General features: G+C 40.4%; 1 protein-coding gene across 3 annotated transcripts in view; it reads left to right on the top strand.

Annotated features, from left to right (window-relative positions):
* Positions 1 to 26,142, top strand: part of ARMC8 (armadillo repeat containing 8) — a 59,139-nt gene that overhangs the window by 27,205 nt on the left and 5,792 nt on the right. For 2 of the 3 annotated variants that reach the window (XM_081192610.1, XM_081192612.1), the window contains 15 exons: positions 1,271 to 1,413; positions 1,496 to 1,593; positions 4,089 to 4,181; positions 7,316 to 7,375; positions 11,398 to 11,478; positions 14,224 to 14,299; positions 14,408 to 14,498; positions 15,789 to 15,849; positions 17,416 to 17,616; positions 18,132 to 18,227; positions 21,291 to 21,373; positions 21,899 to 21,980; positions 23,035 to 23,121; positions 24,360 to 24,452; positions 24,734 to 24,883. In XM_081192610.1, the coding sequence (XP_081048736.1) occupies positions 1,271 to 1,413; positions 1,496 to 1,593; positions 4,089 to 4,181; positions 7,316 to 7,375; positions 11,398 to 11,478; positions 14,224 to 14,299; positions 14,408 to 14,498; positions 15,789 to 15,849; positions 17,416 to 17,616; positions 18,132 to 18,227; positions 21,291 to 21,373; positions 21,899 to 21,980; positions 23,035 to 23,121; positions 24,360 to 24,452; positions 24,734 to 24,883 (1,495 nt within the window). The remainder of the gene's footprint in view (positions 1 to 1,270; positions 1,414 to 1,495; positions 1,594 to 4,088; positions 4,182 to 7,315; positions 7,376 to 11,397; positions 11,479 to 14,223; positions 14,300 to 14,407; positions 14,499 to 15,788; positions 15,850 to 17,415; positions 17,617 to 18,131; positions 18,228 to 21,290; positions 21,374 to 21,898; positions 21,981 to 23,034; positions 23,122 to 24,359; positions 24,453 to 24,733; positions 24,884 to 26,142) is intronic. The other variant, XM_081192611.1, reaches the window with a different exon arrangement.

Consider the following 26,142-nt stretch of genomic DNA (forward strand, 5'->3'; position numbering starts at 1 on the left):
TGTATCAGTGTAAGTCTTAATGGAATTTGATGTCTAGAATAAAGGAGTACTTTCTGTATGTCTATGAAAGAATCTCATAGATCAGGGTGTGGAGCTTTTCTGGCTCCAAAGGCCAGATCAGTATCAGGCCAGTGGTATGGCCCAATTTAAATGTCATCTGATCCCCTGATTGGCAGGTGGGCATGGCCAATTTCGAGGGTACGTAGGGAGCTTTAGGGGAGAGGAGGGGGAAGTTCTGTTCCATGAGTGAAAGTCTGCTTTGTGAGCAGAACAGCAGCATCAACTGTAACTCTAGGTCAGGGGTTAGCAACCTTTTTCAGCCGTGGCCCGGTCCACCGTCCCTCAGACCATGTGGTGGGCCGGACTGTATTGGGGGGGGGGGAAATGAACGAATTCCTATGCCCCACAAATAACCCAGAGATGCATTTTAAATAAAAGCACACATTCTACTCATGTAAAAACACCAGACAGGTCCCACAAATAACCCAGAGATGCATTTTAAATAAAAGGACACAGTCTACTCATGTAAAAACACGCTGATTCCCGGACCGTCCGCAGGCCGGATTGAAAGGCAATTGGGCCGCATCTGGCCCACGGGCCTTAGGTTGCCTACCCCTGCTCCAGGTTATGTGACAGCTCCACCAGCGTTACATGTTGTCATATTGGGCAGGGCTAAGATTTGTTGTTGTCTAACAAGTTGCATATGCCTCAGCAGAAGTGGGAGGGGAAAAAAATATTCCAACTCTTTCTTTAGGGTTGTGTTACAGCATATCCCTTTTTATAAATGGGCATCTGGAGGTCCTGTTTAGTTGTGATAGCAGGGAGGAGGCTAGGAAGGTAAAAGGTTCCCAATACTAGATTTTGTTTTTGGGCAATGTGCTCTAGATTTGTTCTAAGGTTTCAAACTTATTTTGCTTAATGCTTTCTTATAAAACAATATAATTACAAATGAGAGCTACTCTGATTCCTTAGATGTTACCCTGCTTTTACCAGTCTTCCATTTTCTTTTGGTTCTTACACACCTATTCCTTAGTGTCCGTATCTGATATTGTCTCCTTATCCCCATTAGTCCATCTTATGTAGACTGGACAGACTCCAGCGTAGGATTGTGTCCTTTCTGTGTATAACACTTAACTCACGACTTGGGCTAGCACAGAGTAGAGCAGTGTTTCCCCTTTCCATAGTACCGGCTTACTTTCAACATAAAATAGTTATTTGTTTGAATTATGCTTTGCTAAGTCAAACTTTTCTTTTGTGTTTCCGTGTATAGGTTGCTATACTTGCTTCAGCAAGAAACCTCCAGCACTGAGCTGAAAACTGAATGTGCAGTGGTGCTAGGAAGCCTTGCAATGGGTACAGAAAACAATGTTAAATCTCTTCTGGACTGCCATATCATACCAGCCTTACTACAAGGTACCTTCATTTTCATTATTGTTATCCTCTTGTTTGCACAGCATTTGAGAACTGGATAAAGTTTCTCAACTTGTATTCACAGGGTTACTGTCGCCAGATCTTAAATTTATTGAAGCTTGCCTCAGATGTCTTCGCACCATTTTTACCAGCCCTGTAACTCCTGAAGAACTATTGTACACGGTAAGTTATATGCAACAGGTATGTTTTCTGCAATAGCTGGTCACACATTGTAGCTCATTTAGAACACTCTTGTGTATGAGAGTGTGTGTTGCTGAAAGAATTTTGAACAATGGTGATTGTGAAAGGATTCCACACGATGGCATATGTGTGTTGGAGAACTGGCTTCATGGGAACTGGAAGCTAGAAAAGAATTTCTAAAGTTCTGCTGCTCTGTGGAATAGGAGTGCCTGGCGTGCTCTGGTCCATGGGGTCATGAAGAGTCGGACACGACTAAACGACTAAACAACAACAACCCTTAAGGACCTATATCTTCCATCCTAATATATAAGGCAATTCAAAAAGTGAACTGCATTGCAGTAAGTGCCTGTCACCATAGCCATCTGTTGCAGCAGAAATTTGTGAGACCTTCTCTTATTCGTCCATATGAGAGGTTTGTGAAAACTATAGTATAAACACCAAGAATAAAAGCAAACAAACGTTTCACTTCAATGTTATCTGTGTTGTAAAATGAGTTTGAATGATTTTAACTCAAACTGTTGGCAATTTTATTCAATGTTAAGTTTTGGGAGATATTTGGGAGATAATAGATTATTATTCACAAATTATTTCTTTATGTGAACTAGTAAGAAACCTGTTTCAATTGCAGTGGGAAAATTGGTTAACATTAACCCAGTATAATCATGATATCTGAGAAAATAAACTCTGATTTATAGGATTAAAGGTTCCTATGTTCATTTTCAAAAGAAAACTACTAAACAGGGGACAACGTGCAGCTTGTAGAGTCTTATTAGAAATCTGAGAAACTCCATTTCTGAAAGGAAGAGCTAGGTTGCCCCAGATCACTTTTCCCTGGAGCCTCCTGTGTGTCTGCTTTTTCTGAGTTGCTACTGTTAGCAGATCTCCTCCTTGTTATGGTGCTAAGTGAGCAGCCAGAAGTGAATAAATATTCATTATTCTAAGATCTGGGCCTGTTTCTGGGATTGGATGCTGGAGAACTTTCTAGCCAGAGGTATGTGATGGAGGAGCAGAGCATTTCTCTGGGGAATCCTCTGGAGGAGATTTGGAAGGGGCATGGAGGGCTGCAGAGATGAAGAGAGCAAGGGAAATCCTTTTGTGTTAGTAGAAGCCTGCTCATGCGATATTGGGTATCTCCCATTGATTTTACTTTTATACAAATTTAGGTGGGAGTTGCTCACTGGGGCAAGACAATATCAGCATATAACACTGATCCTGACGCGTCTGCACTAGCTGCCAATTAATTTCCAGGCCCAAACTAAAGTGCTGGAATCCTTAACGGCTCAGGACTACAATACCTCAAGGACCATCTCTCCTCCATATGAACCAGCTCAGGCCGCTCTGCCTCCTCCATGAGAGATCTGGAGAGTGGCAACTTGAGAATAGGCCTTTTCTGCAGTGGCTTCCCATTTGCAACATGCTCTCCCCAGGGAGGCTCACCTAGCACCTTCATTACTTATCTTTAGGTGCCAGGCAAAAATGTTTCTTTTTAACCAGACCTTTGACTGATTAACATTCTATGTCATTTAAAATATGTTTAAAATACATTTGAGGGAGGGGGCTTATTGGTTTGTTTTGTTGTGTATTTTGTGTTCTTGTATTGTATTTTTATGCAATCTTTTGATGAAGGGCAGTATACAAACTTAATAAATAAAATAAATAAACTCCAACTTAACTCAAATTTCTTTAGCAGGGAGATAGTCCTCCTGATAAATATTTAAGATGGTATTATGGATTCACATGATTTTTGCAGAGGATTCCCTAAAAACTAGCAATGAAGCATAGGTCACCTCAGTGTCCGCAGATGTTTTCTTTTATAAGTTGGTGGTTTCATTATATATTCATTTGTAAAACTAAATCTGGATCAGTGTTGTGATGCTAGCAAGCACTGGATCAGTGAATTTCATTGTAAGCTTTAATTTTGTGGTGTTTTGGGAGGGACCCCGTGTAAAATCACGCAAATTCAAAACAATCTGTTTTAATTCTACTGAATGAGATTTCGGGGAAAGCGTTGTGTGTGCTTCCTTTTTCTGTTGGTCTGAGGAGGGAAAGTGACTGGGAGAGAGAAGGAACCAGAGCTGGTGGTGCCAATGGGCCCAAAATGTTGGCGGGCACCCTACCTTCACAGATTCTGTTTCCAGATTCTGTTTCCAGACATTTTTTTGCCATGCTGAAGGCTATAAGTCTGTTACAAGCAGAGCTGAAATGTCAGTATTCTGAGACTGTTACTGTATTCTCTGCTATCGCTAGATTTCTTCTGAACAATGTCACAGCTGTATAGAGTTCAAAAATCACTGGTTAGAGATGGTCAGTTATGAATATATTAAAAATCCCATTATAAGGCTCCAAGCTGTTCGTTTCCTTGTGAATCTCAATAGAAAAAGGGAATAACCCAGTGCATGTAGTGTATACACAATAACTGCTTGCTAGTGTTGAAAATTTTAGTTGTAATGTTCAGCTTTCTCTCCTGACTCTTTTAGGATGCTACAGTTATTCCCCACCTCATGGCACTGCTCAGTAGGTCTCGATATACTCAAGAATACATATGTCAGATCTTCTCACACTGCTGCAAAGTAAGAAAGGAGCATGAAACATTCTACTGGGGTCTGTAAAACCAAGTATTCCCTTTTGGTGGGCTTTAAAAATACTGTTTTGTTAAGATAACTGTGTGTGTGAGTGAAACAGTGGGCCAGACATAGTAGAATATTTTCTTTGATTTGCTTGCCAGGGCTAAGCAGGGTTGCTCTTAAAGCAAAATAAAAGGAGAAAATACGAGTTAAGATACACATTTCATTAAAAAAATTAGCAAGGCACAAGCCCTTTTCAGGGTGACTGTATATAAAGGTTTCTCACTAAAGCTCTCAAATCAGGACAACGTGAATGAACCACTCCTTAATTTTTTGCTCTGTAGAACAGTTAAATTTTTGGACAGTATTTCAGCACTTGTATATATTCCAGATTTAACCAACCATAGCTTTATTTCTGTTTACAAACTTCTCTCCGTGTGCGTCTGTCTGTCTGTCTATTTTTTAAGAAATTGACTGCCTGAAAATTGGCAGTTATTATCTGCAGAAATGATGTGGTACATGCTTCAAACCTCATTTTCATAGTCCAAAATCTTAACAATATAAATACTTTTCTGGAGAGTTGTTCCTACTCTGTCTGCTCTTCTATAGGTGTTATCTCATCTGTGTCTCCAGTATTTGACACCTACAAATGTGTGACAGATGTAGCCATTGTCCCAAGGTTTCTGAGTAAAGTGACACAACCATGCATAGCTATATTCTTGCTCCACCCTGGTTTAAAACTTGGGCTGTTATCTTTGAGTCCTTTTCTTTCCCATCTCTGTCCTATGAAGGTGTCCAGTGTGGTGTAGTGGTTAAGAGCGGTGGACTCGTAATCTGGTGAGCCGGTTTCGATTCCCTGCTCCTCCACATGCAGCTGCTGGGTGACCTTGGGCTACTCACACTTCTCTGAAGTCTTGTAGGCCCACTCACCTCACAGAGTGTTTGTTGTGGGGGAGGACAGGAAAAGGAGAATGTTAGCCGCTTTGAGACTCCTTAGGGTAGTGATAAAGCAGGATATCAAATCCAAACTCTTCTTCTTATCGTTCACCCTGCCATTTCCTACGCCCCGCATGTGTCTGGAACTAGTGCAGGTTGTGATTAGGGCAACTCGGATGAGCTCACCAAGCTCTGAAATGCTTGATACTGAAGATAAATTATTGCATTGAGTCTGAGGTGGAGCAGAAGATTTGACAATCCAGAAATCGCAAATTATGCCACTGTTCCTCTTCATATGCATTCAGAACCAGATTAATTTTGGAAGAGGCAATCCTAAATGCACAGTTGTGACAAAACTAGGCAAGGAGGGGGCATTCAAATGCATGATTTCACTGCTGCAGACTGAAGTGGTATCATGGAAGTAGAACATTACTATCCCTTGCTATTTCTGCATGCCTGTATCAGCCCGTTTTGTGTGACAGATACAAAATGTCCTGCTGTTCGGGGTCTTGTGCAATTATAGCTCAAACAGATGCAAAGGTTACAGAGCGCAAATAAACTGTAGCAGCTGATGTCTGACTGGAACACGAATTAAGTATTTTTTTCAAGGAATGTGTATCATATTAGAAATGAGTCTTGAGTTGCTACTCCCAAATTTCCAGGGTCAAGTTTTCCATATATTGTCTGGCAGTTGCATAGAGGTTACTTCCTGAAATATATGGCTTCACAAATATAACTTTTATAAACAATGTGTATGTTGATGTTCTGAACCAACTGAACAGAAAATGCTTCCTAAAATGTTTACCCAAAACATTGGCAAATGAGATAATTTCTTGTGACGTTTTGAATGCTGTGTGAATAAGAATGATCAAAATACATTTTTTAGCACCCTAAATCTTAAGTTTTGGCATATAGATTATTTTAGCACAAACAAAAAAGTAGTGAATTGATGAGGTCATACAGAAAATTGCAAGAGTTACAATATACCATTTTAAAGTTTCCAGAAATATTATTAGAATAATGGGGAAAGTCAGCTTATCTGTTTTTAGTATCTTGCTGCTTATCAAGGTCCCCCCCCCCCATTTTTTTTCTGCAACTGTGCTCTCCAGAGTTTCAGAAATAGTTCAAGACAGTATATTTGGACAGACTGTCTCAAGCAGCTGGTGGTGTGCTGTAATAATGCATAACATTTATTTAGCATTTAGAGTCTCCAAATGTCATTTACATTGTAATCCTTACAATAGAAATATTGTAGGAAGGTAGGTCAATATTTTCCCTATGTTGCAAATTGGGGACTGAAGTGGGTAAACTAGTTACAGCTATACAGCTTAATGCTGTATAGAGTCTTTTATGTTTTTACTAAAACCATGAAATCATTTGAAATCAATTGCAAAATTGTAGAGCAATGCCAATTATCTTATTGAACCTTAAGGAGACTACACATGCAAATCTACACCTGAGTAATTACAGATTGGGGATACTAACAAAAGATTTTAAAACTGAGCAATAGAGTTTGCACAAAAACCTGACCAAAGGCAACCAATTTATACTTGTATTTTACTAGTGAAGAACATTGAGGCTGAAATATAGTAATCCATTAGTGCTAACCCAGTCATTGTAGAGAATTTTGTTATTTAAAAGTCTTCTTTTTTATCTCTTGAGAAATGTATTATTATTTGTTTGTCATTGTATGCAAACAAAAGTCTCAAAGTGACATAACAACAAATTTTAATACAAACAGTAGAATAAGGAGGACAAATTCTACCTCACCCACAGATCTATCAGTTTATTCCAATCTACCTTTTGTTAATCCCCGATTCGAGACACTTTATGCTAAAAGTAGGTGTTTTTTAAATTTTCTACTCCGTTTCATAGCCTTTACACTAGTTTTCAATCACTGTATATCTGATTTTTGAAATTTATGTACTCTTTTTCTATAGAAATGTTTTTCTGTCTTGTATATTCAGTAGTAGTTCCTGAATGCACACAGGGGCCTAGATTGGTCCACTGTATAAAATACTGGACATAGATCCATCTGATAAAGATCAAAATTCAGTTTATAAATCAATATTTGAGAGAACATGTGGGGAGGCGGGGTGGTAGGGGAAGGGAGTTAGGCCCACAGTACTCAGATAAGTTGCAGGTTAAAAAGGAGAAAATGATACTTGACTTTAATTTTATATCTTTTAATATCTGTTCTTCAGCTCCGACACTGGCATAGCTGCGGCTTTAAATCCTCGCCTCAGCCACTTCTATGTGCCAATGTAAGTTTTTTTTTCCTCCTTCAAAATGGTATATTAATTGCATTTTATCTAAACAAATTGTCAGTTGTAGTAGCTGAAGTCTGTCTTAAAAGTCCAGATTCTTCACAGCTGTTAACTTGGTTACTTGTTGCATAACGTCAGATTTTTACTTGAGCCAGATTTTGTGTATATATTTTATTGGCTAATTGAGTCATATTTTTTTAATAGTAAGAGAAAAGTTTTGCTGCTTTGATTTGGAGCCACCAGCCTTATGAGAGGAAAGTGGCAGAAACAACACTGTTGAGTGGTATATGAAGTAGGGCTGGTTTTTGTAGTATGGATGTTGATGTTCATAGCACCAGAAGAGTACAAATAGCCATAAAGTCCAAATTGTCAACCTCAAGCCAAGACTCTCCAGCTATCAACTCCCCACACAATGTACTGTAAATAGAGCAGAACTTTATATCACTCTGTAGGTTTCCAGGGAAGATGACTTTGGGTGACTCAGTCAGCTGAACCTAACTGCACATTAGAGCAGAATTGGGGTGGGAGGGTTCAGTAGTCAACTGGCCAGGGAAAAAACTCTTCCCTTATCCCATTATGAGAATCCATTAGACTCTGAACACAAAGCAGAACCGAGGAATCAAACATCCTTAACTTAGTCTAAAGTTTTAATCCTTTTGTTGTGAGAGGGGCAATCGTTGTGGGTGGCAAAAATAAACTGTAATGGAAACTGATGGAAACTCTGCACTAGTCTAATTTGACTACAACCAAGCATGGGTAGGCAAACTAAGGCCCGGGGGCCGGATCCGGCCCGATCACTTTCTAAATCCGGCCCGTGGGCGGTCAGGGAATCAGTGTGTTTTTACATGAGTAGAATGTGTGCTTTTATTTAAAATGCATTTCTGGGTTATTTGTGGGGCATAGGAATTCGTTCATTCCCCCCCAAAAAATAATATAGTCTGGCCCCCCACAAGGTCTGAGGGACAGTGGACAGGCCCCCTGCTGAAATAGTTTGCTGACCCCTGGTTTGAAGTAACATAATTAGGGCCTCAATTTCAGATGGGGTGAATAGGTATTTTACCTTGTCTTTCTGAAATCTAATTGTTTATCTGTATCATAAAAATTTGGACTAGGCATATCTTTTATAATTTATGTTCAGTTGTATTGTGTAAAATATTCTTACTCGATTACAAGTGATCATCAAGGAAAAACATAGTTAGGGAGAAGCTTCTTTTTGTAAGTCCAGCCATAGGCTTATAACCTACCTATTAAAAAAGATACTCTAGGACGTGCTTCCTCAACCTCGGCCCTCCAGATGTTTTGAGACTACAATTCCCATCATCCCTGACCACTGGTCCTGCTAGCTAGGGATCATGGGAGTTGTAGGCCAAAAACATCTGGAGGGCCGAGGTTGAGGAAGCCTGCTCTAGGATGAGGTTGAAGGAATAGAGACAGGAAAGATAAACTAGCCAAACAACATTTTTTTTCTTTTTAAGCATCCACCACCACCATATTGGAGTTGCGTATCTTTTGGTTTCTGATATTTATTGCAACAAAACGAATTGGGTGAAAAGATGACTAGTATGTTTGAGGCCATCTAGTTGCCCATGCGATTTTCTGCCTTTTAAAATCTGGCTGTTTTGTATAAATTTATATTTTTGAACTTTTTCATAATCTTTACAATATCTAAAACACCGACTTGTTGAGGGGAGGGAGAGAAAGGAAATACATGAACCCATTATTAAAAGGGTGGGTTGAAAATAAAGTTGTAAATGAACGAAACAGGCACATATAAAATGCCACAGATAAGTAAAATATCATAGGGAAGAGAATAAAAACAGCAAATGGACAACACTTTACTTTAATTATACTAAAATATATTGGGATTTCTTTTGACTCTTCCTTTTTTCATGTCTTCCTATTTAAGAATACTGCTTTTAAAAGTCAATTGGTAGGCGAGCTGGCAGGATATTTCCTGCAGAGTTTAAACTCTGTTACAGGCTTCCCATTCTATAATATTAGATGTAAGATACACGTGAGAAGAATGATTATTGCCTGTGCCTTTCATGGGGGGGGATAGGTTTATTAAACTATCTGACATTTGGGGGGGGAATTGCAAATTATGAACCTTCTTAAGCATTTTTCAGTGGAAAGGCGGGATACAAATGCTTTAATATTCCCAGTATATATATTTCTGTCCGTCCTTGTTCCTTGCTGCTTCTCTGTCAGCTCAAAGGCTTTCTTTTCTCACATTCCCACAAAGTTCTTGCAACCTGTGTTCCTTTTTCCATCTTGTGGATTTAGCTTTCTTTTGCAGTATTTTCTGTCTCCAGTTGACAGTTGTCTTTACTAACTTCATGAAGCTTGCTGAGACTACACATGGACATGTATTCTGCATCTATTTCCTCCAAAAATTGCACCCACTGCCAGACATCCCCCCCTTTCCCTGAACAGTTCAAGCCCATCCAGGATCTGATAAACTTTGCTGGGCAAAGTGCTTAGTAGTAATAGGGTTTCAGTAGAGTTGCCTACTGTTGGTCATGTTCACCCACAGTTTGGTATTTGAGAAATATTTCTTTAGGCTCTGATGCCCAGCTGTCATCTCCAAGAACTGCACAGCTTTTAAGGCTTGGAGCTTCCACTTTAGACACAAAAAATGGGAGTATCGTCACCTGTTCTATATTGTTACCATTACATTTGGGGGAGGGGGAGCATTATCAGAAAGTAGAGACAAAAGAGTTATGAAAATTAATTGTCATTGAAGTTGGAATGATCAGTTGTCCGTTTGAGATGCACATCTTACAAAGCACTTTGGATCTCTTCTTCAGTTTACAACTCCTAGTCTGTCTGTACATTCTTGCATTACTAAATCAGGATATTAAAATGCAAGTAAGAAAATGGCCTGCGGGGTTCTAGAAGCTATTCTGCTCGCCCAAAATCTCATGTACTCAGAGTAAACCGCTAGATCCTGGTGTCTGCTGTAGGATATGCCATGCCATCAAAATTTCTTTCTAGCCACTATAGCTAGAGTTGATTCCTGCAATAAAGGGAAAGCTGAGGCTCTAATTCTGTTGCAGCATCAGACCTTAGGGTTCAAGGTACCTCAGCATCATAGGAGGTGGTAATCCAGTGCATTGTACCGTGTGACATTTGGTGTATGGGTTGGATCCAGAGAATGAAGGGCCACTTGCACAGGTTGTCTTTTCAGTCTCCCTTCCCCTCCACCCCTTGTGCTCCCCCGAAGCCACTCTGTAGCATGGGATAGATAATTTGGGGGGGGGTGTCATACAATGGAAGGGAAAACTGGAAGTATTTGGCAGGGCTGTCTTGTGAGAATGGCAGCACTTTGTTTGAGACAACTTTGGACAAGCCTGGATTTTTATCAGACGCTTGCTTTCATATTTTGCTGCTTGTCTTTTGAAAATACAAAAACTGAATAATTTATAGTGCCTGATTAAAAAGAAAATAAATGTTTTCTGAGTCTAATATGAGAAAGAGCACAATTTTGATGAATGAAATTCGTTACAGCTAAACTGCACATTGCATTAAACGTGCAGTTTTGGGTATGTGTCTCAGGTTTTTTCTTTTTAAATTAGCAGTTACCACAGCTTTTCTAATGGAAGCCACCACCACCCAGCTGCCACGTAGCTACTTTTCCATAGCAAATTGCAGCTGTGGGGGGGGGGCAGTTTCCTGGGATATTGGTGGAGGGTTAAACATTTCTTTGCAGTTCTGGCCCACTGCCCACCTCAAATCGGCTGCTACTTTATATGGAAAATGGAAAAGCAGCACAACAGAAAACTCTGCATCTTAGCCCTTACTGGAGTTGCTGGATTCTTTCTTAAAAATTTAGCTTGACTCTCTTTTGGTAGCAATTTTGGAAGATGCTGTAAAAATCCAGTCTATTCTTAGCTTGGAATGAACAATAATAAACTTGGAAAATGAGTGACCTTTCAATTTAGTATGCATTATGTACAGTAAATTAATTATTTCTTCTCCCTTTACATTTAAGGAGCAATGGCTTTTTTCTTTTTTAATAGGGTCCAGACCATCAGACAGTCCTGTTTAACCATGGAGCAGTGCAGAATATTGCTCACCTGTTAACTTCTACATCTTATAAAGTAAGGCATTAATATAACCTCTATTCTATAAAGTAAGCCATTAGTTTGAATCTTGATGCAGCATCATTGCTGGAGTGAAGAAGTAAGTGCAACAGAAGCTGCTGTTTTCGTACAGAAGAGACTGCAAGCATTTCACTTTTAGCAGTGTGTGTACAGATATGGGGAAACATCACAAAGCATATTTTCCTATAAAGGACTCTTCTGTTGTATACTTGAGAGGCATAAAAAAAGAAGAAAGTGGGAGAGTAGAAGGGAACATAATGGAAATGGGTAGAGGAAAGTGAAGCTGAAGAAATATCTCTGATGCCATCTTCCTGGCAACATTATTCCTGTCATGAAGTAGCATGCTTAATCATTACATAATTGTTTTGTTATTCTCCTAATACCAACTACTTGCAACAAATTTAAAATGTAGAAATGTTTAAAATGGCTATAAGCAATTAACCTTGTAACATTGAAAAGGATGCCAACCTCCAAAAAGAAAGCAAAAATAAGATGAACTACAGTGGTGCCCCGCAAGACGAATGCCTCGCAAGACGAAAAACCCGCTAGACGAAAGGGTTTTCCGTTTTTCAATGTGCTTCGCAAGACGAATTTCCCTATAGGCTTGCTTCGCAAGACGAAAACATCTTGCGAGTCTTGCGATTTTTTTTCGCTCCCCCCCCCCTTTTCTAAGCCACTAAGCCGCTAAGCCTTTAATAGCCGCTAAACCGCTAATAGCACTAATCCGCTAAGCCGCTAATAGGGTTGCTTCGCAAGACGAAAAAACCGCTAGATGAAGAGACTCGCGGAACGGATTATTTTTGTCTTGCAAGGCACCACTGTACTCAGAACATCACCAACAAAGAAACCATGGCAAACCAGCTCATCTTATTCCATCAGGTGCCCTGGGAGAGGATAGTTTTAACAGGCACTGGTAATTAGTGCCTGAAACTTCAAATTACAAATTAGTTATATGGCAGAAATGGCCAATGGCAGTATTAAGAAAAGATTCAAACAATTAAATTCTTCAAAGCAAAGTATATACTGAGTTGAGTCATTTCTACCTTCATTGAATAACATTAACTTTGGCCCAAGACGACTACTTAGTACATAACATGAAGTAATAAAAGAAAAGTAGACCTCTTCAAAGTTAACTTTCCGAAACATAGAAAATAAAGTTGTACTTTATTGAATTCAAGTACAGTGGTACCTCGGGTTAAGTACTTAATTCGTTCCGGAGGTCCATTCTTAACAAGAAGCACCAGTTTAGCTAATGGGGCCTCCTGCTGCCGCTGCGCCACCGGAGCATTATTTCTGTTCTCATCCTGAAGCAAAGTTCTTAACCCGAGGTACTATTTCTGGGTTAGCGGAGTCTGTAACCTGAAGTGTATGTAACCCGAGGTACCACTGTATATGTTTAATATTTAGGGAAATGGAGGAAGGGGATTGAACCTAAATCCCCCCCTGCATGCTGCTTGGGAGACTGCGCAGGGAGAACTCTGTATCTGGCATCTCCCAGCACATCATTCTTTAGGAAGGTCTTTATTTGCTGCCCCTGGTCAGTTTTAAAATTAACCTGCAAAAATTAGATTAATTACTTAGATAACCATTCGTGATGTTTGAAAACATTCCATGTCATCTAGAATAGTTCTGGATCATTCTCCTAGCATGGAACCTGGTCCATGTCAGATATTATTGGGGACGTGCTATGATGAAGAGGCCTCTTGGAAGAGTTTGGTTGTTTTGGTGGCAAGTGTAGTAAAAGACTGGCCTGAGACCCTGAAGAGCCACTCCCAGTCAGAATTGCCAATACTAGGCTAGATGGACAAGTATAAAGGACTTAGTAGAAAGTAGCTTCCTATGATCTTTTTGAACCAGCCAAATCGGCTTTATACAAAGTTCATTGGCAGCTCTGATTTTATCTGTAAATTGAGTAAAAGGATGTGAGGACCTGTGCTACAAATTGTATAATAAATATTCACTGGATACAAATACTCTGCAAGTTCCAAATATTAAGGCTTCCGTTGCATTCTTTCGGAATGGAACATCCTGTAGTTTTAATCAGAAATATGTTCTGTTCAATGCATTTAGACGTTGACTCGTAAAGTTACACTTCCTTAAAAAGGGGGTTTCCTGATAGCTCTGGAAAGTGAAAATCCCCTGTGTGCTTAGCCTTATATGAATTGGCAGTGAGAAACCTTGTGGGCATTTTATTTTGACTCATTATAAGTAGCCAAAGGTCGTTTCTCAAATTAGGCTGCACTGAGCCTGTTTACATTATGTGGGAAAGTAACTGCCCAAGTATCAAATGCAATTATGATGCAAGGGAGGGTAGAGAGTCAAAGAAGAAGCTGATTGACAGGCCCTTGCAGCATGTCAAATGGAAGGGAGGAGAATGAAGAACGTGGGACTGGCAGTGTTAACTCTTGTTCAACAAAAAGGAGACTTGCTCATTATACTGATTGGGAAGGAAGCAGGAAGACGTGGGTGAGCACTTATTCTGCACAAACTGGAGTGCATAAAAGTTTCAGAGTGAAGGAGAAGATGATTTCTGCTCCAGTGATGATTCAGATTCTGTTTTGGCAGGGCTCCCTCTCAGTTTGAGAACTGTGGCTCTAATCACTTAACCCTCCTAGCTTTTTTAAAGGACTTCCTCCGTATTTGCACCACATTTTCAGTGGACTTCTGACAAATATTTAAGTGATAGTAGCTTTGACTGACCTTACATAAAACATAAATTTATAAATGTGTGTTTTTATACAGGTTCGAATGCAAGCCCTGAAATGCTTTGCAGTTCTAGCCTTTGAAAACCCCCAGGTATCGTTGACTCTCGTAAATGGTAAGCTGAGCACTTTGCTGTCAATATACAGATTCACAAAGTAATTGCAATTTTGCTAAGTAATTACAATTTAGTTAATTCCTGACACTTCGATTTTCTCATTTTCAGTGTTGGTTGATGGAGAACTATTACCACAGATTTTTGTGAAGATGTTACAAAGAGACAAGCCTATTGAAATGCAGCTCACATCAGCCAAATGGTAATATTCTTCAGGCTCATGAAGGAGTAGCACTTTAAATCCGGCTTCCTCAACCTCAGCCCTCCAGATGTTTTCAGACTACAATTCCCATCATCCCTGACCACTGGTCCTGCTAGCTAGGGATCATGGGGGTTGTAGGCCAAAAACATTTGGAGGGCCGAGGTTGAGGAAGCCTGCTTTAAATGCTACACATATTTACTTGTCACAATAAATTATGAATACACAACTGTGTCAACCCATACAGCAAATTAGCAAAATCAAAGGGTTGTATTCCACTCTCACCGTGGGACTGCTCAAGAGGGTCCTTCAGGCCTCTGGAATAGATAAGGGCGTGAAGTAGTGCTGAAGGTGGGCAGGAGAGGAAGGGAAAGACTTACTTTGCAAGCAGAATTATGTTCTGCTCACACAACAGCAGCATTAAATACCTGGGCCTGCAGATTGCCCACCTAATGTGAAGGTTGCAGATGTTGCTTGTTGTCTAGATAGCCTGGTAGGAGTTGGTGATCTTGGTGTATGTTGGCACAATGACATGGGCAAATGTAGTTATGAGGCCCAGGAAGTGAACTTTAGATTGCTAGGTAGGATGCTGATGGTAGTTTTTTCTGAAATGCTCCTGGATCCACACACAGGTGCAATTTTTCTCCCTCTCATAACATTAGAACTCGGTGACATCTAGTGAAGCTGAATGTTGTAAAGAGTCAGGACCAACAAAACAAAGTACTTCTTCATAGAGTGCATAGTTAAACTATGTAGTTGTGTCCGCTTGATCACTCACACTACAGGGGCTCTTGCTCAGTGGTAGAGTAGAAGATTTACATGAAGAAAGTTCCAGCTTCAGTAACTGGCATCTACAGTTAAAGGGGGTAATGGGAGTGGGTTGTCTCTGCCTAAAGCTCTGGTGGCCCATTGGGAGTCAGAATAGGCTGTACGGGCTAGATGAACAAATTCTCTGACCTGTTATAAGGCAGCTTCCTGCGTTCCACTTTAGTATAGCTTTCTTACCCACCAGCTTATATCTGCTCTAACAAGGGTCATGATACTCTTCTTCTGTTTTCCAGAGCTTTACTATTTCATTTGTTTTTAAAACGTGTCCCCTTAACTGCTGAATGGTTCATCCAGCAATGAGACAAAACAAAATCTAAAATATACTTGATACTTCTGACAATATGGGTAAATTAGGTCTGTAGTTCTGTCTAAGGTAGTGTAAGCCTTCTAATGATTTTTTAAAAAATCAATTCTCTGTATATACTACATGTGTCAGTTAATCAGCATTTTGATGTTTCATTGTAGCCTTACTTACATGTGCAGAGCTGGAGCAATTCGCACTGATGATACCTGCATTGTGTTAAAGGTAAGTTGAGTAAGCATATAGCTGTACTTAGACAAATTGTGTTTTGCACCAGGGTCTCGCCTAGGAATTTAGGAAGCACTAATAAAGCTGTTCCTACTTGGTGGTGATTAGCAGCTGCTAGTTTTTGGTAGTATGGTTATGAAATATACACCCTCTTTGCTCTTGACTTCTGTTGGCCTATCCTTGTTAACCGTATGGACTGTAGCAATGTGTTCTATGTGAAGAGTCTTTTGGAGCGGAAGGGTTTTTTGTTTTTGTTTTTAAAGTTGCATATGTATCATCAATGCAACATACCTTTATCAGCTTCTCAGGTTTGGACTAAAGTCAAGTTGATTTAGAAGTTAGTTCACTATACTGAGTACACTGCCTTGGATGATGGTTCTGCTGCACAGTCGTTGCCTATGTGAGATGCTCCCCATCCTGGGAATGGGGCAGCCTGGGGATCATACTGAGGGTATATTGAATGATACAAAGGGCAATTTGAAAAGCATTTGATATTGTGTGGAGAGTAGGTTATAGCCCTCTTCCAGCAGCTATTCTGGATGGTGCCAGAACATGAACGAATACCCCTGTTCCTCTGCACTTTGCAGATCAGGAGAGGAAATGCAGCATTGTATATCAGTTTGTCATTTAGGAGAATAGTGAAAAATTACTTGTTCTGCCACACATATTTGAAAGACCTTTCTCCCCATTGCATCTTGGTAAGTGATTCACTTACATTGCAGTACCAGAACAAAAAATATGTTCCTGTCTGGGTTCCGGGTTCTATTCACTAGATCAGAAAGGCGCAGGGTAGTGCAAGAAGAAGAAAAAAATTGTACCAAGCAAAAGGGTGAAGGAGGGGCAAAGTGATGTATTCTTCCTCTGCCACTCCACACAGTTTTGTGGTGTTCACAGAAGAAAGGGCTTTCCTTCCTATATGGCTGGCACAGAGCCATCCTTCTTCCATCAGCCTGGTCATCTGTGACTAGCAGCCCAGTCGTTAAATTCAAGCCCGTAGTAGATAAATCATGTTTTGTATCTGTTAATATTTAGGGATTAGTACTTGTCTTGGTCTTGATTTTGTGAAGGATCCCTGTAGGAGAGAGATTACCAGGCATTCTGGTGTCACTTTATTTTTCAAAGTTATTGCAGGGGAAGTAGATTGTTTCAGTCCCTATGACCACTACCATAAGTGAATTATTGACCAGTTTGCTTTTGGATAACTTTGTTCCATCTTAGTGCTAAGTCATTTGGCCTTTAAATCATGAAGCTGTGTACGGCAGATCAAGTAAACCTTGGCAAGTCTAAGTGGATATTAGACAGTTATTTTATTTTCAGGTTCCTAGCTGCATATAAATTTGTATTGTTTGTACAAGTTACTTTGATGGTGCAGGGACACTAATGGCAGTGGCTATTTTAAATTTTGCATTTGTACAGAGACTTGTCTAGATCTCTGAGAAGATCTATGCTTAGAAAATGTCTTTTTTATCTGAAAGTTGATCTAAATGACAAACCTAACAAATTTCAAAAGCAAGTATAGATGAGTTACTTCAAAATAATAATAATGGTTTTTGTACTTTCCAGACACTACCATGTTTGGCGCGGATGTGTAGTAAGGAGAGGCTACTAGAGGAGAGAGTAGATGGAGCAGAAACTCTTGCCTATTTGATTGAAGCAGATATTGAGCTACAAAGAATCGCCAGTATTACTGACCACCTTATTGCAATGCTTGCTGACTACTTCAAATATCCGAGTTCAGTGAGTGCCATCACTGATATAAAAAGGGTATGTCTTCAATCAATTTGGGAAACTTCCCAAAAGTATGTGGGGAGATTGTGTGTGAAAAATTAAAATATATAGTATCTAAGCACTCAGTTCTCATTGACTGGCTAATAATTAGATGCAAGGAGGTATAAGATATCCCGGTTTACTTTGTTGCTGTAATCAAATGCCTTTTTGTCTGAGTTGTTTGGTGTTGTAATTAGTACGTTCTTTGTAAGATCCCAACTGGATAACTAAACAAAACAGAATGAATACAACTTGGGGCAAGACACAGAATATAGTCCTAGCTGTATAAACTGTGAACAGTATTCACTGGTACAAATGCAGCAAACATTGACAGGTGCAAATGTGACTCTAATAGGTGGTAGCGGAAGGGGCCTAAAAAGTATATTGCCCAAGGCTTTGGTTTATTTCACTCTCTTGTTACTTAGACATTGAAAGTAGACACTGTTCTATCAACAGCCAAAAGATTGCAATTTAAGTATAACTTGAATTTGATTATTATTATTTTTTACTAGCTTGATCATGACCTAAAGCATGCTCATGAACTGCGCCAGGCTGCATTCAAGCTCTATGCTGCACTTGGAGCAAATGATGAAGATATAAGAAAGAAGGTGAGTCTTGGCGTGAATGTATTTTCCAATACCAATAGCTTGCAGACAGGAAGTGGTATATTCTAGTCAAAGCAGTTGCCCTGACTTTCCAGACAAGTACAGCGATTGTGTGTCCTTGGCAAAAGACTTACAGTGGTACCTCGGGTTCCAGACGCTTCAGATTACAGACTCCGCTAACCCAGAAATATTACCTCGGGTCAAGAACTTCTCATCTCAGGATGAGAACAGAAATCGCACAGCAGCAGCGCAGCGGCAGCAGGAGGCCCCATTAGCTAAAGTGGTTAAGAACAGTTTCAGGTTAAGAACGGACCTCCAGAACGAATTAACTTCTTAACCCGAGGTTAAGTAATGCTGAGTTACTGTAGTAACGCTGAGATACAGGTTGGTGGTCTTCCTTTTTCTTGCTTGTTTAAACTCTACTGAACTTGCTTTCCATCCTTAGTTAGCCAGACCCCAGATTTTTTTGACCTTCAGACACTTTCGCAAGACACATTAAAAAACCCTTCTTTACTATTCTACCTTTCCGTAACTTTCTGCATCATTATTGGACAGGGGTCTAGATATATACAAGAGTCACCATTCTTAGCAGCTGATAGCCATTCTGCTGTTGTCACTCCTGAAAAGTTGTATGAATGTGGAATCATATCCAGTGAGGTTGGGGTGGGAGAGTACACCCTAAGAAGGGAAAGTATTTCCATTGGTGTGTCTCTCTTGTTACTGGTTAATGTAATAATAGCTACAGAAACGTCTGTCACTCAGGAAACAGCATGCAAAAAATAATAGTAACAAATGAGCATTGTGAAGAAATGTTGCATTTACTAGGTAAACTACCTAGGTGGTGTAGAACCTTTGGCCTGTGGGACAATTGCATCTTTCTTGCAAAGCCTTCCCAGCTGGTCTGCCTCTCTCTTTCTAGGCATTGCTCCGTCTTTCCAGCCACTGCGCTATTTCCCTCCAGTTAGCTGAGCAGTGCTGTTAGGGATGCATTGTAAGGAAAGGAGACATAAATCTCCCCTTCCTAAAGTCTCCCTTGGCTGATAAATAGGAAACAGTGATGCAGTTGCCTAAGGAGGGAGGCACGGCTTTTTCAGTGTGTAGTAATGGAGACAAAGGTGTGGGTGTATGTGGGTGTAAATGAATGTATGTATGTAAGTAAGTAAGTAAGTAAGTATTTAAGTAATTAAGTAGGGTGTATCCTTACATACTTTGGTCTCACCCACTGTTGGTATGTGGCCCTGGGATCACTTTCCCCTGAGGCAGTGCAGCCCTTAAGGGGAGGTGGAGGGGATGGGGCAGGTTACCACCCCCGGTATGGAACATTACTCTTTCACTATCTGGGAAATACTCTGTACACAAATAGATATGTGACTTTAAGGAAGTGAATTAGGAGACCCTACCACATTCTTTAGGGACGCGGGTGGCGCTGTGGGTTAAACCACAGAGCCTAGGACTTGCCGATCAAAAGGTCGTCGGTTCAAATCCCTGCGATGCAGTGAGCTCCCGTTGCTCAGTCCCTGCTCCTGCCAACCTAGCAGTTCGAAAGCCCGTCAAAGTGCAAGTAGATAAATAGGTACCACTCCGGTAGGAAGGTAAATGACGTTTCCGTGTGTTGCTCTGGTTTGCCAGAAGCGGCTTAGTCATGCTGGCCACATGACCCGGAAGTTGTACGCCGGCTCCCTCGGCCAATAAAAGCAAGATGAGCCCCACAACCCCAGAGTCGGCCACGACTGGACCTAATGGTCAGGGGTCCCTTTACCTTTTTACCACATTCTTTGTCACAAAGAAAACATGGTGGCCTCTTTGCACGTGTCAAATTGATGCCTGACCACAAGCCTGTGGGTCCTTTTGTACCCGGAAGAGGGCGAAACAGGGCAAGGTGGATTTATGCGTGCTCCACTGATGCTCCCGGAAGCCAGGAATGGAACCCCCATGCAAAATGGTCGCAGCCTGTGTCCAAACATGCTATTTGCAGCATGAAGTTTTTCATATGAAAAGGTGATGGCTGAAAGGACTGGAGTAAATTTATACAATATATGGAAGAACATTGTAAACACCTGAAAACGTTTGTAGGTTTAAGTTAAAATATTTCGTAATGTTACCGTATTTTTCGCCCTATAGGACGCACTTTTTCCCCTCCAAAAATGAAGGTGAAATGTGTGTGTGTCCTATGGGGCGAATGCAGGCTTTCGCTGAAGCCTGGAGAGTGAGAGGGGTCGGTGCGCACCGACCCCTCTCGCTCTCCAGGCTTCGCGCAGCTCTCCGCAAGCAGTGGGACGCTCCCGCTGCTTGGGGAGAGTTGCCTGCATGCTGAAGCCTGCGCGCGCTGAGCTCAGCACGTCCAGGCTTCGGGGACCTCTCAGCAAGCAGTGGGAGCGCTCCCACAGCTTGCAGAGAGCTGCTTGTTTGGGGGCTGGGGTCGGGGGAAGCTCGAGCTTCCCTCGCCCCAGCCCCGCACCTGGGGGAAAAATAATTTTTTCCCCTTTATTTCCCCCCCAAAAAACTAGGTGCGCCTTATGGGACGGTGCGTCCTATAGGGCGAAAAATATGGTAATATTGGGAGCTGGTTTACAATTAATAAGGTAGATTTTATTAAGATAGAAAGAAAGTAAATAGGAGGTTATAGAAATGCTAAGATGTAAGTGAATATTTATGAAAGCCAGAGAGTGGGATGGGGGGGAAGTCAAAGCTAAGTTTGAGCAATGTTATTGGTGATGAGATTATTTAATGATTGTGATTATGGTAAAATGTAAACTTAATAGAAAATATTATTAAAAAAAGAAAAGGTGATGGCTGAAAATATTCCAAAAATATTGTGAAAATATTATACATATTAAAATGTAAATCTGCATTACTAAGTGTCATTGTACAGGTGCGAAACATTTCCCCCAGAAATTTCTATTTTGGGGAAATAACATTTTTTCCAGTTAACATTTTTATACGTTCTCTGTAGAGTTTAGAATATTGAGCTAAATGTACCAGATGCCATGTTCTGTTTTGGAGATTGAATTATTCTACTGCCACATGTTCCAGCTAACTGATTTGATTTCATAACTTTTCACTCAGATAATTGAAACTGAAAATATGATGGATCGGATTGTGAATGGCTTGTCTGAATCTAGCATCAAGGTGCGCTTAGCTGCAGTCAGGTATGAAGTTACCTTATGTAAGTAGACTTACATCCAGGGTGCTTTGCCTTACTATTTTTCACTTCATTAGCTAGGAAATACATTGATTTTAAAACATTTAAAACTACAAATCCACAATAACTATCGCTTGAAAAGCAAGATGAATTAATTTTCAGATAATTCTCAGTAATTTTTGCATTATTACTTTTTCTGTAAACATTTCTCACAAGGTTATCTGAGGAATGAAAATTATCTTGGAAGTTGGTTGGCTTCAGCACTAAACTTGTAGAAGTAGTATGGAAGAAATGGACTTTCTTGCCCTTTCTTCTCTCTGTCTGCCACCCAAAAAGCCTTTCTTAAGGGTTGAGGGACCCGGCTGTAGTGAGTGAGAGGAAGGGGGAATTCCTGAAAATTGGGTGGCAGCGGCTTCTGAAAACTAAGTTACTGCTGGTAAAAGCTGTCTCTGTCCTCATCCCATTGAACAGGGATCCTCTGAACCTTGGAAAAGGCTTCCTTGTAATTTTTTCTACATTTTTTCTTTTGCAGATGTTTGCACAGTTTGTCACGATCCGTTCAGCAGCTCCGAACTAGTTTCCAAGACCATGCTGTATGGAAACCTTTAATGAAGGTACATGTACACTTGAAAAATAATTGTGTTTGTTATTCTTTATTATATCAGCTGACAGCTTCAGAAGGGCTCACTTTCAACTGATTGACACTGACAGCAAGCCTTGCTTGCCACTGAACAATCAGGAGTGCACTTTACTAGGATATTATGAAATAACATAGTGGTATAAAGCAATAAAAATGCAGTATGTAAAACCAGGTAAAACAGTTCTGAAAAAGGAGTCAGAGACTGCCTGCAAATCAAAGCATCCTTCTGAGAAAGCCAATAGAAATAGCTTTTCTGCATTGGATGAAATCTGGATAATGTCAGAGCCTGTGTAACTCAAATTGGCAGTGGGGTCCATAAAACAGTGCTTTTCTACACTGCCATCATGGAATAAGCCTCCAGTGCGTGTGTCACCAAAAGGAGGGCTCCAATGCATGACCACAGCCATGTATTGCAGGGGTGGGTGGGAATGATCTCTCAGATAATGCTGATCCTAAGTTGTTTAAAGCTTTATACACTAGCAGTAAAACTTTAAATTTGACCTAGTAACATGCTAGCAGCAAGTTCAGGTCTTTTAACTGATATTAATTTGTTGATGGAAGTCAACCCTGGCCACAAGGGCACTGCCACGTTCTGTGGTAGCTGCAGTTTTCAGACCAAATGTAAGGGCAGGCCCACACAGAACACACTGCAGTATTCCCATCACATGGTTACCAGTGTATGGACTGCTGCTGCCAAGCTATCCCTGTCCAGGAATGGTCAAAACTGATGCATCAGCCAAAGCTAAAAAAAAGCCATCCTGGTCACTGAGGCTACTTGAGCCTCCAGTGACAATAATAGATCAAGAAGTACAGTTAGTCCCAGACTAACATACCTGAATATTCAGGTGAGGTGCAGCCATATCCAAAACAGATAACTTACCTGTATTTTGGACAGTAGAACTACTCACTTGCAAGTCCCCCATCTTCCCAAGATTCAGCTTCAGTGTATAAGCCCCTCACCCATCCCACAATCAGGTCTAGACTCTGCACTATAACAATAGTGTTGTTTTCCCTCCATCTCTCCTTAGGTTTTACAGAATGCTCCAGATGAAATCTTAGTGGTAGCATCTTCTACTCTATGCAATCTTCTCTTGGAATTTTCTCCAAGCAAAGAGGTTTGGTTTTTTTAACCAGAAAAATATATTGGTGTTATGTTCTTTTTATGACATAAAAAGTGTGTCCTGAATCAACAGGCACTGGACTGATGTGGGTAGAGTTCTTTCTTGAGATTTGAAGTCTCTCTGGTCCTTTCCAGTTTTGATTTCCAACTATAGAAGTATTTTTTCTCAAAGCCCAGATTTACCAGGCTGTTCAGCACCTGGAATAATGCTGCTAAATATAATTTAATAGATGATATGGCACTACTCGCGTGTAGGACCCTGGCAGAGACACATGCCCGACTGGCATGTTCTCTCCCTCCTGGTTGTTCGTTCGGGAGCTTCAAAAGCTTTCTCCAGACCGAACATCACAGCGACGGATGTCAAGAGGCATCGGCATGCTTTGGAACCAGCAGAGTATTAGCAGTCTGCGTAACAAACTCAGCAGCACAGCATTTTGGCTAATTACTTTATTTACATGTAATACACTCGGAGCATTCTGACTTAGCTCCTTTCTCTTTCTCATCAGGCAGCAAAGAGAGAGAACAAAGAACAATAGTCCCACATCACGTAAACACAGTAAACCAAACATCCTGTCTCCGTCACTTCCCACGCTGTGGAATGAAAACATACACCATCATGTGATAAAACAATCTCATGACTGCAAACACGAAGCAAGAATCCTAACAGTTCTCTGGTAGTCTACCCACCTGCTTCAGCTACATTTATATCATGAGTGATATCCAGCATACTCTCCACAGGCCCATCAAAATAAATGAACTTAAAGCTACTTAAATTTATTTATTTCAATGGATCTACTCTTAGCACAACTTAGTTGGTTATCACCCCATACAGTGGTACCTCGGGTTACAGACGCTTCAGGTTACAGACTCCGCTAACCCAGAAACAGTACCTCAGGTTAAGAACTTTGCTTCAGGATGAGAACAGAAATCACATGGCGGCGGCACAGCGACAGCGGAAGGCCCCATTAGCTAAAGTGGTACCTCAGGTTAAGAACAGTTTCAGGTTAAGAACAGACCTCCAGAACAAATTAAGTTCTTACCCTGAGGTACCACTGTATTTCTAAGCTGTGTGATAAATCTCCAAACTGCAAATAAACAATTTAAAAACCAGTGTGCATTTTATGGATTGGCATCTAAAAGTAGCATAATTGTATTTGCATGTATGTCAAATTTATAACTGAGATGATAAAAAAAATGATTGTGGTTTTGTTTGTTTTGTTTTTGTCCTGATAGCCTATTTTAGAATCAGGAGCCATAGACCTTCTCTGTAGTTTAACCCAGAGCGACAATCTTGCCTTGAGGGTGAATGGAGTTTGGGCTTTAATGGTAAGAATTAATGTTAAACCGATAGCTATGGCTGCACCCTATTTCCTTTCCCCAAGATGACGTCACAATTATATTGAAAATGGGAAAATCTTAAGCTAAAAGTCTTGTTGAGCCCTAGGATACTTTCAAGGATATGGTGAAACTTGGTTGCTGTTCCTTGTACATTCCTTGTACATTGTAATTGTTTCTATGTATGTAACAGATTGCAACAGTCTTTGTAATGAAATTGTGTCCTTTTGTGAAAAAATATGGGATGATTATTTTTTATCTATCATATTTAGAATATGGCATTTCAAGCAGAACAGAAGATCAAAGCAGACATCTTACGAGGCTTGAGTACAGAGCAATTATTCCAGTTACTCTCTGATTCTGATGTAAATGTACTAATGAAGACATTGGGACTACTTAGAAATCTTTTGTCTACTCGCCCGGTAAGTAAAATAATGAAACAGCATTTTGATTTTTTTAAAAAAAGTATTAGTGGACAGTTCCTTTAAATTGATATCACTTATATGGTTACATACACCTGGCACTGGAGTGAGGCCACAGTACTCACCTTCATCACAGCTTGAGAATAGTTCTTGATCAACCTACAATATAAAGAAAGCTATGGCAATGACTAGAGCAAAGTGTTTCCTAAATCTCTAGTGCCACATCCTCTGAGCCTTGTGGAGTAAAAGCTTCCTCAGCTGAAAGTAATAAACAGAGGGATCATTCTTGCGAGATGCAGTATTTTGTGAATCAGGCTGTAAATACAAATATCTTTATCTTTAAAGGAAGTCAGTCTTTGACTTGTTACATATCCATGGTAGAGACTGTGGAAATATTGGTAGAATGCTGAAAAATAGCACAAATTGTTGTTGAAGTGGTACATGATCTTAATCTATACACCAAATTACACATGATTATTGCTCACTTGGATCCTTCATAGAATGTTGGTGTTGAGAGGGATCTTAAAAGTACAGTAGTTAAACAGAAAAATTCTTCTTAGGTATGGGAATAAAAGTTGCCACAGGGTACTCTTTATGAAATTATCCAGATTAGTTTTAAAACTGTATAAGCAATGAGCCAGATTCAACCAAATACTTGTGTTAGCAGGAGCCAGCACAAATGAGTCCTACTAGCACAGCAGGGCTTTCCCTCCCTCGGTTCTACCTGCTCCCCACCCCGCGCCCTGGTTCTTGGAGGGTCAGGAGAACCCCTAGAGCAGCACATGGGGGAAGAAGAGAGGAGGCTGCTCCATCAGGCAAGCATAAATTCTTGCCTTGAGGAATTGATCTCCTTAGCTATACTTAGAATGCCACCCAATATCTCCAGATCTGACTAATTCGATTGTGAGAAATTTTATTCTTTAAACGAAGTGCAACTTAGACTTTAGGGGTGGCATTTAACTAAACTTTACTCAGAGTAGACTTGTTGAAATTAATGGCTGTTACTTAGTCATGTTCATTCATTTCAGTGAGTCTGCTGAATAAGTTTTCTGTGTAATGATCCCACTTTTAAATTCCACCAGTTTCTAGGAGAAATTCCTTTGATTTGTTAAATGTACTTTGTAGGATTTGTTTGACGGCAGAGGGATGTGGTTTTCCAGCATTATTAACATTTCCTTATAACAATCCTTGCCAAATACACTAACTGCAGCCTCCGGATCAAGCATGAGGGAAGCCCAGCCTCGAGTGCATGTGTGATT

The sequence above is a fragment of the Podarcis bocagei genome (genome assembly GCF_964188305.1).
Source record: "Podarcis bocagei genome assembly, chromosome: 4".
Lineage (NCBI taxonomy): Eukaryota > Metazoa > Chordata > Lepidosauria > Squamata > Lacertidae > Podarcis > Podarcis bocagei.